We start from the raw sequence: 13,902 nt of genomic DNA, 5'->3' as shown, positions 1-13,902 counted from the left end.
AAATTACCACATCTTGGTCCACAGAGATCTTTAAATTTCCCCCCCCACCCTGCCCCGTGCCCATGGGCTGTTCGGAGCTGCACTTCAGAGCATCTGGCTACGGGAGGGGTTGGATTAACTCACCTTTCATGGAATTTCTTCTCTCCACCCAGCATGTTAAGATTGCAGATAGCAATCACCTCGGGTTTTTTTTAAAGAAGGTGCCTGTGCAGGTGTATGTGCTCTTTCCCTGAAGAAGATAAATCTGTCAGGCTGTTCAGCTGCTCTTCTCTTTATTTTCCACTTTCAGCACTTTAAAGAAAATAATTGCAGAGGGTAGAACTATGCAGCTCTGAGCCCTCCCCCGCAGCAGCACCCATGCCTGGAGCCAGCCAGCAAGCTCGTGCTCATGCTGACACGGGCTGAGGGTGCAGCCCTAATCCTCCCCTGACATCCCAGTGCTCCCCCAGCCCCCCCCTCTGCTCACATCAAATGGATTTAGTGCAGCTGAGTGAACTGTCCTCAGATCTTCCTTGCAGAGGCAGGGCAGAAGTGAAGAGACTTGTAGTTCAGTGCAGACAAGTCATGTACCCCTCTGTTCACTCTTCACAATTCTGTTAAAACTTGCTCAGCGCTAAGGATATGCTCTGACTGGATGTCACCTCAGGGAATAAAGTCATTTATCTAGATTACTTTTCCTCTTCTTCCTTGGCTTTTAATTCCATACCTACAGGCAAGTCAGTAAGTCATTGCTCACACGTATTAAATGGATTTAAGGGGTGCCGGCCTTCGGGGACTGCCGGGCTCTGCCACGCTCCCGTTCCCTGAGCCCTGACAATGGGTCCCTTCTTCTGACCCAGGACGTGTTCTTGTGCTGCTTTCACCTGAAGTGCTGCTTGTTTTCAAAGCTGAAGGTGGAGGTTCTGTAAATCCTGGGCAGTTCTGAGTTGGGAGATGGGTGGGAATGCTGACCCCAGCCCTGTTCCCAGCCTGGCCCCTGTGCCCGTTCCACTCCCTGGGGGCAGTTCTGGGCACCACAATATCACAGGGATAGAAAGGAATTAGAGAGTGTCCAACAGAGGGACCTGCAATGGTGAAGGGTGTGGAGGTGAAGCCCTAGGAGGAGCAGCAGAGGTCACTTGTTCAGCTGGAGCAGAGCAGACTGAGGGCAGAGCTCAGTGGGGGCTGCAGCTCCAATCTCTGCTCCCTGTGAGCAGGAACAGGACCCAGGGAACAGCTGGAGCTGTGTCAGGGGGATTTGGGATGGAGATCAGGGAAAGGATCTGTCCCCAGAGGGTGTTTGGACACTGCCCAGGCTCCCCAGGGAATGGTCCCGGCCCCGAGGCTGCCAGAGCTGCAGGAGCGCTGGGACAGCGCTGCCAGGGATGCCCAGGGTGGGGTTGTTGGGGGGTCTGTGCAGGGCAGGAGTTGGACTGGGTGATCCTTGTGGGTCCCTTCCCACTCCATGATTCCCACTCCATGAGCAGTGACGCTGTGGACAGAGTCCTCACCCCCCGGGGCTGTGCAGGCAAACTGCTCTCGGGCATTGGTTTTCTCAGCAGACCATTGCTGTGGTGGTGAGCCCAGGAGCAGCCGGGCTGGGAGGGGACAGGCAGAGCTGGGACTGTGCCCTTTGTGACACACTGAACACAAACTGCTGCCACTGTCCTGAGAGCCACTGAGGGTGTCCCTTTGCTGCTCGTGGAGGGTTGGCAGCAGGGGGGTTCCTGCTCTGGCACTGGGTTCAGGTGGTTGTGTAATAGCAGAGGTAACAGCATATGGCAGCTAAATATGAACCAGCTCTGTTCCAAAAGGTCTGAGGTGTTTCCATGACTCCATCTGCTGAACTGCTATAAATACAGGAGAGCAGTGCAGGCTCTCACTGATCAGAGCTGGGATCTGGTGCACTGGAACCCAGTGAGCTCGGATCTGCCAGGCTCTTAGAGGAAAGCACAGTTGCACCAGATAAGGAGTCCAGCACTGGATCTTGTTTTCACTGAGTTGTACCACAGCTTTAGAGAAGGAGATTTCAATCTGAAATCACTTAAGAATTCCAAGTGATGGATGAAATTTCTCAGAACTCAGCTGATTGGATGCCAGGTGAATGAATGAATTTATAAAAAACGTGCACAGTGTCTTCCTCTGAATCTAATGGTGGGTTTTGTTTTGTTAAAGCAGTGACCCCACTCTCTGCTCTCTGCAGGGATTCCTGAGCTGGTCAAATGACTTCCAGTGTGTTTCAGACAAAAGTCACACTGAACCAGACCCTCCATATCAAAATCCTTTCTTGGGGTACCTGAACTGCTCTGGTGCCCTGGGTGAATTGTCACCTTGTTTATGAGCTGTGTAACCCCACATGTTCTGGCAGCCTAATTTCCCCCAAACTCTGTTTATTGCTCTTCCTGGCCTGCTTTAATGCCAGCTGCTGGTGTTTGGTGTCACATACTTTGGTCATTTGTGTACACTGAGTATCCTGGAATATGATTCTGTTCTTGTTCAAATGAAGCCTTTGATCGCTGGATGCACTCAGGATTTGCCATGTGAATCCACAAGTGTTTGCAGTGGCCTTGGCTGCAGTACAGGGCCACCTCCAGGGCTCTTGGGTCCCATGCTGGTTTCACCCTGCCCTGGGTACTGCTGGATACCTGAACCTTCCCTTTCCATGGCTGGGGGCTGGTTCCTCCTGTTTCCTCTCCCTGCCTGTCTTTTTGCTCTTGTACCTTGCTGGCAACACTCCCAAAGCCAAGGTCTCTCCTCCTTGGAGCAGGAGCCTGAATGAGCCAGGCAGTGTTCCAGAAAGCCCCTTCTGGCACCTCCAGGGTTTCCTGATTTGGTAACTTCTGTTTAGCATAAATAATCAGCATAAATAAAACTTAATCTAAGGTGCTTGTGTTCAATGTATCTTAACTTCCATTGGAACTTATTTTGAAAGATCACCCCACGATCCTGCCTGCTTTATTTTAAACCAAACACTGCACCTGGACATGCTGAGGGTTTGGGTTCATGGCAGGCTTTTGGGAGCACTGAGGGCTTGTCACATTGTGGTGGAGGATCTCCTTCTCTGGACTGGAGATTAACGACCTCCCTTCGGTTCCTTTGTTTCCTGAGGGGTCCTGGATGTCCTGAGGATGCTGCACTAGCCAGGAAGGAACATCCATGTTCCTGCCATCCCTCTGAGCTCTGTCACAGAGTCAGTCCCCACGCTGCTGTTCCAGAAAATCTTCCCCCCAGTTTGGCAGCAACACTTCCCGTTTCACAGAGCACCAGAGGGTCTGTCCAGGAATCCTGAACCTGCTTCCTCTGTGCTCCACTGACTCCATCTTCTGCTCCTTCCCGGGCAGATCAGCCTCTGGGGTTTGTGCCTGCATTTTCAATAAGCAATTTGATCAAGTTTGAGTCTTTGTGGCCTTTCAGCTGCCAGCTGTGGTCTTTTGGACAAGGTGCTGCGTGTGCAGGTAAATGCTGCTCCTCCCCAGGAGCCAGTGCAGGTTATGGACTCGGTGTCCAGGTGGAGAGGGGTAGGAGGCAGTATCTTCCATTTGGGAAGCAGAGCACTGGCCTTGGCAAGTTTGAATTCCAGCTGGTGGCTTTAGAACAGCTTTTCTAAGGACGAAGAGATTTGTTTGTATAAAACTGTCAGATCATGTTGGTTTTTTAGCAGAACTCCCTGGCTGAACCTTTGTTATTTCCCAGTTGGGATGGGTTCCCATGGTTTCCTAAGGTTTCATCTCAGCATCTGCTCTGAAGAAGCCCTTTCAGAAGCAGACACGTTGAGTGTACCTACAAACACACCCTCTGACTGTCTGAGGAGTCCCTTTCCAGGCAGCTGTCTGTACTGGTGGTGGGGCTGTCCCTGCCCAGGTGGAGGAGCCGGCATTTCCCTTGTTGAACTGCATGAGGTGTGTGTGGGGCTGGTCTCCCTCCAGCCGAGGCTGGCTGAGTGGCAGCACCACCAGCGGGTGCAGGACTCCCCTCTCCTGATCCCGTGTCCCCTGCAGGCTCAGGGTGTGCCTGGCCCCAGCCCCGCTGGTTACTCAGGAGGTTAAGGACTGTTGGCTCCCAGGGGGATGCCTGGCACATGGGCACACGTGGACTTCTGCCCCTGAGCCCAGCTCCTGGGGCCCAGCTGCTTGTCTGGTGTTCAGTCCATTGTGTTTGGCCTGGAAATGACACTTTGTTCATGGACCCACCTGGAGCTGGGGTCGGGCTTTATCCAGCACTTGCCATTCCAGGAACATTCAGAAATTCAGAAAGGGAGCTGGAGGTGTCACAGGACTGTAGGATAAACGAGGTCAGAATGCACCTGAAGGTCTCATCTGTTGGCTGTCGGGAAAGGAGGGGAGGGTGTCAGGCACTGCCCAGGCTCCCCAGGGAATGGGCACAGCCCCGAGGCTGCCAGAGCTCCCAGGGATGCACAGGGAGGGATTGTTGGGGTGTCTGTGCAGAGCCAGGAGTTGGACTCCATGATCCTTCCCCATGGGTCCCTTCCCACTCAGGATGTTCTCTGATCCAGTCCAACCTCCTGCTGCAGCAGGATCAGCCACGGGGGCAGAGCAGAGCCCTTTGGTGGGGAAGGCTCGGGACCCTCTGCCAGGTGAGGGTCCCGTGCTGGGTCTGGTGGTGTGGATTGTACCTGTGGATGCCCCCAGAGAAAGGGGATGTCCAGGTAGTCAGAGCTCAGGGTTCATGTGCACGTGCTCCTGTCCCAGCTGCCTTCAGCGTTTCTGACAGAACCACAGAGTCACTGAGGTGGGGAAAGCCCCCTGAGTGTTCCCTCGGCGCTGCCAAGGCCACCACTGACCATGTCCCCAAGTGCCACATCCCCCACAGAAACGGGAGAGCTGGCACAGTGACAGAGGAGCTTTTCCTGGTAGCCAGGTGTCAACTGGGAGAGGTTGTGGAGAAGATTTAGGCTGGAGGGACCCTGCAGAGACCCTCTCTCTGGTCTCCTGTTTGGTGGTACCACAGCCTCTCTCAGTCCCTGGGTATTTCACATTCCAAACTCTGTAGGAGGGGGGTGTTGACCTTTCTTCTCTTCCTGGACCCTGACTATTGCCGGTGTTCTTTGCTGCTTCAACCCCAAATGAAATGCTCAGCAAGTCTCAGGAAGTTCCTCTAAATCTTCTTGTTTCAGTGAATTTATTTTTCTGATCTAAAAGTAGCTCAGCAGTTGGTACTGAGGAACTGGCCTTGCTCTCCTATCTCACAGCCATGGGAAGTTTTACATTTTGAGGCTTTTCTTAGCACAAAGGAGAAATTCTTGCTGGCTCTTTCTCCCCCACATTGCTGGGGACACTGTTGTTGGTTTAGGATTTATTTTCTTCTGAGCTGTTTTTGAAGGCATTTGTGTTGCCCTCTGTTTCAGCAGTCAGAGTTTTAAATAGATGGCTTCTTCACATCTGGAATGGGAAGAAATTTTTCTTGAGGGATGTTAAATGTGAAGGAGGAAATCCAGAGCCCACGTTCAGCCTGGCTGGTGGGAGGCCAGGGCAAAGGCTGACACTGCTTCCCCCCTCCAAGGATGAGTCTCAGGTTTATGTTTTAAGTAGAGACTTGCCTCTATTGCCAAGTGGGTGATGGAGCTGGAAGTTGACTTCATAGATTGATGTACTGGGTGTTCCCAGAATGGACCCCCTCTATTGTCACAGTGAGGTGAAGGTATGGGACGGTGGTGGAGACTGCAGAGGGAACCCAGGTGGGAGCTTCTAGGACACAAGAGCTGTTGGAATACATGACAAAGACTCTGACAACCAGCAGCCTCTGATTTCCAAATGTTTCTAGTCCTCACTCACTGTATTTTGGTGCAAATCTAAGGAAGATTTCCCTGGAGTCATTCCATGAGAGGATCAGCAATGCCATGCACCAGCACAGGGCACAGATCCAGCTACACCTGGTGTCCTCCAGTGGCAGCTTGAGTCTCTCCTGAGCAGCCCTTCCTCCAGCTTCCCTGCTGTCCCTGTCCCCTGTCCTGGGGGAGGCAGGGCTGCTCCCTGGGGGCTGTTCCTGGTTGATGGATCCCCAGCACTCGTTGGTGCTGCTCGTTCTGGAGCCTTGTGCTGGCTCAGCTTTGTGCTGCCCCTGCCCTGCCCTGGTGCTGCAGCTCTGGGGGAAAGGAGCACCCAGAACATCCTCAGTGCCTTTTCTCCTGTTTAATTTGCTGCCCCAGTTCTGGGAAGGGGCAGATGGAAGCAGACTGGGAGTGGGCCTGGCTGGAATTGGCAGCAGGGTGTGGGTGTGAGGTGCCATGGAAACAGTGCCTGTGTGTGCTCCCATCTCCTGCCCTGTGAGCACACACAGCTTGTGCCAGTCACCTTTTCTCGTGGTGCAGGGCTGTGCCTGCCCTGGCAGCTCCAGAACGCCTGCAGAGCCGGGCTGGTCCCTGCCCAGCAAAGCAAACACAGCTCCAGCAGCCTTTGTGGCCCCAGTGCTGCTCTCTGTGACAGGGACAGCACCCAGGGAGCAGCTGGGGCTGTGCCAGGGCAGGGTTAGGGTGGATCTCAGGGAGAGGTTCTTCCCCCAGAGGGTGCTGGGCACTGCCCAGGCTCCCCAGGGAATGGTCCCGGCCCCGAGGCTGCCAGAGCTGCAGGAGCGCTGGGACAGCGCTGCCAGGGATGCCCAGGGTGGGGTTGTTGGGGGTCTGTGCAGGGCAGGAGTTGGACTGGGTGATCCCTGTGGGTCCCTTCCAGCTCAGGATATTCCAGGATTCTGTGCTTTCCTTTTGGGCTGCTTGCAGGATTGCACTAATGGGGATCTGTTTGTTTGGTGTTTAGATGGATCCTGAGTATCGAGTGAAAAAGTTCTTGGCTCTTCTGAGAGAAGAAGGAACGTAAGTACTTTTATTTTAAAGCAGTGTTTAAATTCTCCTTTCTGCTCAGAAACGAGCTGCTCTGAGGGGAACCTGCAGTGGGGTGTGTCTGCTCTCATTGTTGGCCCCTCTGTATTGTCAGAGCTGCACCAGATCAGTTCTTAACAGGAATTTGGGAGGGAGGAGGTCCTGGAAGTTTGGGAGCCTGCATGCCTGAATTCTCTGCTTTTCTGAATTTACCCTTAACTTTAAAGTGTCCATGAGATAATGGGCCAAAATTTACCTTTCTTTAACTAAAGTAAATCAAAAGAGATTCTGCTTGAGTTAAAATCCAGCTGTTTATCTGAAATCTGGAATTTGATTTCTTGTGTCTCCTGTCTGAGAGAAGGATGTCCTACTCTTTCCCCATAGGTGCTACAGGGAGTAGTTGAGCCCAGTGGGACAGTGGCATTTCCTAGAGAATGATGTACATGTAGGGCAGTACCTGTGCTGGGGAAACTCACACCACTATCTATCCTGGCTACATGTGAGTGGGTTCCAGTGTGTGCTTGATGCTTTATACATGTGCATGATGCTTTCCTGATGGATTTGGCTTCTTTTGCAAAAGTCCCTACCCTAGACTGACGGTGGACCAAGTGCAAGATCAACAGCTGGAAAAGTGACCAACCTGGAGAACAAACACTGGGATCTTTACTCTTCTGTGCTCAACACACTGGACAAAGTGAAACGCTCCCCTGTTCCCCAGAGCCCCACGTGGAACCTGCATGTGTAGTGCAATAGAGTATCTTTATTCTTTGTCTTTAATATTCTGATGTCATGTGGAAGTGTCTCCTAGAACACTGTGCTTCTGTCTCTGTGCAGCCAGGCTGCATTTTGGGGTGAGCAGGGGGGAATGTCCTGTGAGGTCTGGGGCTGACCCTCACTTGTGTCCAGCATTCCTGCGGTCAGAGAGAGATCCTGGCTTCCACTAACCTGCTGGTCTGGTGGAGGGATGTTGAAGCACTGCTCTGTCTTACCCTGGTCAGGTGGAGGCTTTCTTGTGGTGTCATCGCAGCCCTCACTGAGCTCTGAGCCAGACCCACACCCCACAGACAGTGCCCACAGGAGTCCAGCTCCAGGGCTGCTTGGATGCTGCGTCCACTTTATTTATATCCAGGTATTTTGGAGCCTGATGGGACACTGCTGGTGGCACTGGGCACTGGAAGAGGGCAGGGAAGTGTTGATCAGAGTAGAGGAAGTTTCCAAATCCAGTATTTAAGGCATCAAATCTTGTTAATTCAACAACAGTTTTCGAGATGCTGGTTCCAGCCTCCAGCTCTTCCTGAGTTCCTGTAGTTGGCAGCTCTGGTATCCTCCAGCCTCGTTTTATCCCTTTTTCCTGCCATGTTACCAAAGGTTGAAACTCCTCCTTAGAGACAGAGAGGAAGCCAAGCTCTGCAGGTGCACGAGATGTGTGTTGCCATGTTTTTGCACTGAAATAAAGGAATGTATCAAACCTTGCTCCGCGGCCCTTCCCAGCTCCCGTGGCCTCAGGGAGACGCTGTCCTGAGGCTGCTCCCCCTGGGCTCCACTCCTTCCATAAAGTTCCTGGAACATACCTCAGTGTGGTGGGGCATGAAATCAAAGCCATTTAGCAGATCTTAGTCAGTGTAGCTTCCTAAACTTGACCAGACCCACTGTAAGGGCTAGCAGTGGTATCCAGAGGGGTGTTCCCAGGGAAGGAGGCTGCCCCACGTCCTTCCAGGCCGAGGTGGAGGTACTGTTGTCCTCAGTGTGTGCTCACAGCAGTCGGAGTGTTTCAGCCACTCCACTCTGCTCCTCTGGCAGTGCTGTTGTGTTGTGATGCTGTTGTGAGTCCCAGTGGTGGTTCCCTCTCATTTTGTGTATGATCTTGTGAATTTATTTGTTCCTCCCTTCCCTCTGCCAGTCCGAGTGACAGCAGCACACAGTAACTTATATTTCAGAGTAAATGATGTAAACCTGATTGTGTCTGTGTCCAGAACTATACTGATGAATAAATATCTGGTTTAATTGCACATTCAATGGATTCAATAAAAAGCACAACTCCTTGTGATGACCTGGGGGCCATCTGTGTCTGGTGCTGGTGTGTGTGAGGAGCAGAGCTGCTCCTGGACTGCTGCTGCCACAGGGGTGCTCAGTGTGTGCCTGAGCATGGATGGGTTGAATTTACCCCAGCCTGGATAGCTGGCCCCTCTTACTCTTAAAGAAGTTGGTGAGAGGACTCTGGTCCAGCCCCTTCTGGAGCTTTGTGGGCCCTGCAGTGCTGAGGAGGCCCCACGTGTGTCTGTGTGTGGGCATCCCACACCTGGGGAAGGCTGGAAAACCAGGGTGGGCTGCTGGGTGTGCCATCCCACCCATTCCAACCTCTGTTCTAAGATCTCCATCCGAGATGTTTCCTGCAGGTGGCACAAGGGAAGGGCAGCACCTTCCCACCGCCTGTGTGCTCTCCATGGCTCCTCCTGGCAGAGTGGCTGTAAACGGATAATAAATGCACAATATTGCTTTCAATGTAAGGGCCAAACTCTTCACCCCCTTCCTTGCCCTGTTTCATCTTGAACCTTCCAGAAATGTGTCCCTGAAATACAGTTGTTGGCCAGAGACAGATTTGAAAGGGTTTTGATGGGGGCACACTGTGGGGTCAGGAAGGTTTGGGGCAGGTGGGCAGACAGGGAGAGCTTCACCCCAGAGCTGTGAAGCCCAGAGCCCCCCATGGGTCAGGTTCTCTGGTTAGTTGTCAGTGGTGGTGGCACCAGCAGAGACACCCTGTCCGTGCACATGGATCCATGGGATGGCTTTGCATGTAAATTGGGGATCAGGGCAAGAATCCTGAGTGACTTTGTATTTTATTTTGCCCTTCAGACAGGCATATTTGAGGCCAGTGCAGTGGAAAATCGTGTGCACTTAAAAGCATTGCTAATGTGAGGGAGATGCTGCAGAAACACGCTGAGAATTATTCATGGACAGGAGAAGAGGTTTTTATATGAGAAAATTTGGGCCTTGGTCTGTCCAGAGCACTGGAAGGTGATGCAGTGGCAGCCTGTGAGTGCCTGTGGGCAGTGTACCAAGCCTAAAGCCTGCTCTGATCCATTGCTTAATTTGATCTTCTCACCCTCCACAGCTCCCTGACAGGAGGGGGCAGCCGGGGGGGTCGGGCTCTGCTGCCAGGGAACAGGGACAGGAGGAGAGGGAATGGCCTCAGCCGGGGCCAGGGGAGGCTCAGGGTGGGGAATATGGAAATTTCTTCATGGAAAAGCTGTCCAGCCCTGGCACAGCTGCCCAGGGCAGGGGTGGAGTCCCCATCCCTGGAGGGGTTTAAGAGCGTGTGGATGTGGCACCTGGGGACAGGGGCCAGTGGTGGCCTCGGCAGTGCCGGGAATGGTTGGACTCGATGATCTTAAAGGTCTTTTCCAGCCCCAAGGGTTCCATGATTCTGTGCTGAATCTCAGTTGTGCACACTATGCTCTGGCACTCCCTCAATCAAAATTTCAGCATTCAGCTGTAAAATATCTTCTTTTTGCCATCACTGTCTTGATTCCTGTAACAGATATCCCTGCCCATGCCTGGGGGTTGGAACTATGTGATCCTTAAGGTCCTTTCCAACCCAAACCATTCCAGGATTCCGTGATTCCATGGCTGTCCCTGTCCATAAACAGCTGGATCATGGCCTCTGTAGACGTTCAGCAGCACCCTCAGAGCCAAACCACACAAGCTGGCAAGTGCATATTTTTGAATTTTTACCTTTTCTTTAATGATGTACCACAAAAAATGGAAGTTGAAATATATTTTTCTCCAAATATATATATTTATATAATATATAATCTTAGTTAACTCAAGTATATACATTGTATAATAAATAATGCTTATAAAAAGAGAAATTTTCTGAATATAAAATAAAAAAAAATCGACCTCTACAACTTTATACAAAACTTTGGATACAGCAGATTGATGGAAAAAGATCTTCCCATTCAGTGCTAGAATACCTGGCTACAGTAAAATAATTACAAGGCAATAAATGTTCTATTTAATATTAAATACCTTTTCTTGATTAAAAAACAAACAAACAAAGAAGGGATTTTGTTTAAAGTCGGGTTCTGGGAGTCTTTCCAGACACGGGGTTTAATACATACTTTAAATAGATGCATATCAGAGGACGGCGTGGCTCCGGCCGGGGGAGGCTTTTGGAGCTCTCTGGGATTTCAATTTTCGGGAGCAAGGAGGGTCTGGAGCTCGCCCTGACGCTCTGCCCGGGAGGGCCCCGGGGTTCTGCTCTCACTGAGGGCCCTCCCGTGCTCCCTGCGAGGGGTCTCACCCCTTTATTGCTCTGTGCAGCTCCAGGGGCTGCTCATTCCCTGGGGAAAGGAGTGAGTGGAGCAGCAGCCACAGCCCGAGTGGCCACGGTTCCCTGGAATTCACTGACTGGGGTGTGTTTGAAGGGGGCTGTTGGTCCTGCAGCCCACCAGGACAGAGGGAGTATTTATTTTTTAATTTCATGGGTCAGTAGTCCTGGACAAGGTAAAACCCAGGGAGAAGGGATGTGCTCAGGGAGGCCTGGGGAGCAGGTGGGGGACAAACACTGGTTCTGCTGCTCTGGGATGGGCTGTGGGATGTGGGGGGGGGCCCAAATCCCTGCTCATGGCATGGAGCCTCTGTGCTTGGGGGGACTTCCTGAATGATTGCTGCCAGCTCAGTAAACCCCATGGGAGGGGAAGGGCCTGCCTGGGGTTGTGCTGTGGGACCACAACTGTCTGGTGGGAGGGAGGCTGGGACATAGATTTCCTCTCTCCCTGGAATCTCTGACATTCAGAGCTGGTGCAGCAGCTCACTTGGCAGGTAACCCAGCCCCAGAGAGATCCCTGAGCTCCCTCTGGGGTGTAAAGTCCTGTTAGGGAATGCTTAGTCAATAGGTACTGCCCTGATCCTTCAAATCCTCTCCTGGGCAGCTGCACAGTGAGGAGGTGGCTGGGGCGATGCTGTGTCCCCTGTAAGAGGTGGCAGCAGTGCCCTGTGCCCTGCTCTTGTCCTGGGCCAGGGCCAGAGAGTCAGCTCTGGGCTCTGGCTTCCTGACGTCCTCCTCAGGGCATTATAGGAGATGTGGGGCTGTGGGGAGCAGAGAGGGAGGGGGAAGGAGAGCCCACCCGTGGGCTCTGTTCGTGTGCCCAGGCAGGTTTGGTTCTCCAGCATCACCTCGGAGCAGGAAGGAGGGAGCTGGGCTGGCGTGGGGGCTCCTTTCCTCTCCCCACCACATCTGCTGAGAGCAGGACAGCAGCAGCTGGGGGAGCCCGTGTTTGCCCAGCTTTCACTCTGAAAAATCCATTTCCACCTGACCCTCTGTGCTGGTGCCTGCAGGGGCTGGACCTGTGGTGCAGGACAGAGCTGGGAGCTCGGGGGGCTGCTGTGGCAGCGGCTCTGCCTCGTGTGGCTGTGCCTCGCTGGGACTTTGCTGTCCCTGGTCTCTGCTGTCACCTGGGCAGCCTGTCCTGTCCCTGCTCTCCCTGTCCTGTCCCTGCTCTCCCTGTCCTGCCCCTGCCCGAGGAATCAGCAGTCACACCTTGCGTGGGTGAGGTGCCCAGAGCCTTCCCCGTGCCCTGGATGTGGCTGCGTGCCCTGGCCGGGGCCATCAGGAGTTTTGTGCCGTCCTCTGCACTGTGAGGCCGCGTGTGGGGCTGACCACGGGGCTGCTGGACTCCTGGGCCCTGCTCTGGAGCCACCTCCACCAGTGCAGACCCACCTGTGCTTACTTGCAGGTGTGGACGTCGTAGACCCGCGTGCACTCCTGGCAGCTGACGTAGCAGCACCAGTGGAAGATGCAGTGACACTTCTCCTTGCGTTTCTCAGTCCGGGTGTTGTGGCCTCGCCCGCAGCACAGGAGGTCGCAGCCGTCGATGCCGTGGGAGGTGACGTTGCACGTTCTGTCCCTCGTCCCAAAGGAGCCCGTCTCCGGGTTGGGCTCACAGAAATTGGGGGAGTTCTCGTAGTAGACCAGGTCCCGCTCTGTGGGCGGCTTGAAAAGCGCGTACTTGGCCCTGAGAGTTTCTACCCAGCCCCGGGACTCCCGGTGCTTTTCCACCACCATCTCCGAGGCGCTGTCGTATTTATCCTTCAGGTAGTCCCCGATGGCCCGGAAATCGGGCTGGGCCCACCAGCAGGTCTTGACCTCGCAGCTCCCCGAGAGCCCGTGGCACTTGCACTTGAGGTGCATGTGATCCAGGATGGTCTGTGCGGGGAAAACAGGGAGTCAGCAGGGTGGAACTCAGTGTTTGCTTTCCATCACCTGCCTGGGCCACCCAGGTTTAAATCAAAGCTCAGGCTGGGAAGCCTCACCTTGAGTTTTGGGGGTAGTTTTAAATTATATTAAAAATACTATTAATTAATATTAAAATAATTTTGAAAGGTAATATTAAAAAGGCATTAAGCCATTAGAGAGTGTCCAAAGGAGGCTGCAAGGATGGGGAAAGGTCTGGAGGGGTCTTATGAGGGCACTTGGTTTGTTCAGCTGGAGAAGAGACTGAGGTCAGACCTCATTGAGGTCTTCAGCATCCTCATGAGGGGCACCAGAGGGTACCGATCTCTTCACTCTCATGACCAGTGACAGGACCCAGGGAATGGCTGGAGCTGTGTCAGGGGAGGTTTAGGCTGGATCTCAAGGAAAGGTTCTTCCCCCAGAGGGTGCTGGGCACTGCCCAGGCTCCCCAGGGAATGGTCCCAGCCCCGAGGCTGCCAGAGCTGCAGGAGCGCTGGGACAGCGCTGCCAGGGATGCCCAGGGTGGGGTGGTTGGGGTCTCTGTGCAGGGCCAGGGGCTGGACTTGATGAGTCTGATGGGTCCCTTCCAGCTCAGCCTGTTTTATGGTTCTGTGATTCTGTGAGCATGGGCCGGTTGGAGATGCTGAGGAGCTTTAATGATCTCCAGACAGAGACATCACACTAGAAAAGCACGGCTGAGGTGGGCAGCTGCTCTGATCATCTACCCCATCTAATCCAATCCAGCCCAATCCAGTCCAATCTATTCTAATCCAGTCTAATGTAATCCCAAGGTTTGGTCCTTTTGTGGGGGTCCTTCCTGTGCTGTGTGTGGACAGTCAGAGCCCAGAGGAGCCGA

General features: G+C 53.3%; 2 protein-coding genes across 4 annotated transcripts in view; one reads left to right on the top strand and one right to left on the bottom strand.

Moving 5' to 3' along the window:
• NSF (N-ethylmaleimide sensitive factor, vesicle fusing ATPase) overlaps positions 1-8,861 on the top strand; it is a 74,927-nt gene extending 66,066 nt beyond the window's left edge. For 2 of the 3 annotated variants that reach the window (XM_048313531.1, XM_048313521.1), the window contains exons 20-21: positions 6,750-6,805; positions 7,392-8,861. In XM_048313531.1, coding sequence (XP_048169488.1) covers positions 6,750-6,805; positions 7,392-7,446 — 111 coding nt within the window. In that variant the 3' untranslated portion in view covers positions 7,447-8,861. Of the gene's footprint in view, positions 1-6,749; positions 6,806-7,195 lie in introns of all 3 variants that reach the window. The other variant, XM_048313526.1, reaches the window with a different exon arrangement.
• Positions 8,862-10,675: 1,814 nt separating this feature from the next.
• Positions 10,676-13,902, bottom strand: part of WNT3 (Wnt family member 3) — a 44,428-nt gene continuing 41,201 nt past the window's right edge. Inside the window, exon 4 of the mRNA XM_048313662.1 lies at positions 10,676-13,019. Within this exon, the coding sequence (XP_048169619.1) occupies positions 12,540-13,019 (480 nt within the window). The 3' untranslated portion in view covers positions 10,676-12,539. The remainder of the gene's footprint in view (positions 13,020-13,902) is intronic.

Source organism: Corvus hawaiiensis, chromosome 1, assembly GCF_020740725.1.
Source record: "Corvus hawaiiensis isolate bCorHaw1 chromosome 1, bCorHaw1.pri.cur, whole genome shotgun sequence".
Taxonomy (NCBI): domain Eukaryota; kingdom Metazoa; phylum Chordata; class Aves; order Passeriformes; family Corvidae; genus Corvus; species Corvus hawaiiensis.
Note: the sequence above shows the minus strand (reverse complement) of the source record. Positions and strands in the feature narration are given on the sequence as shown.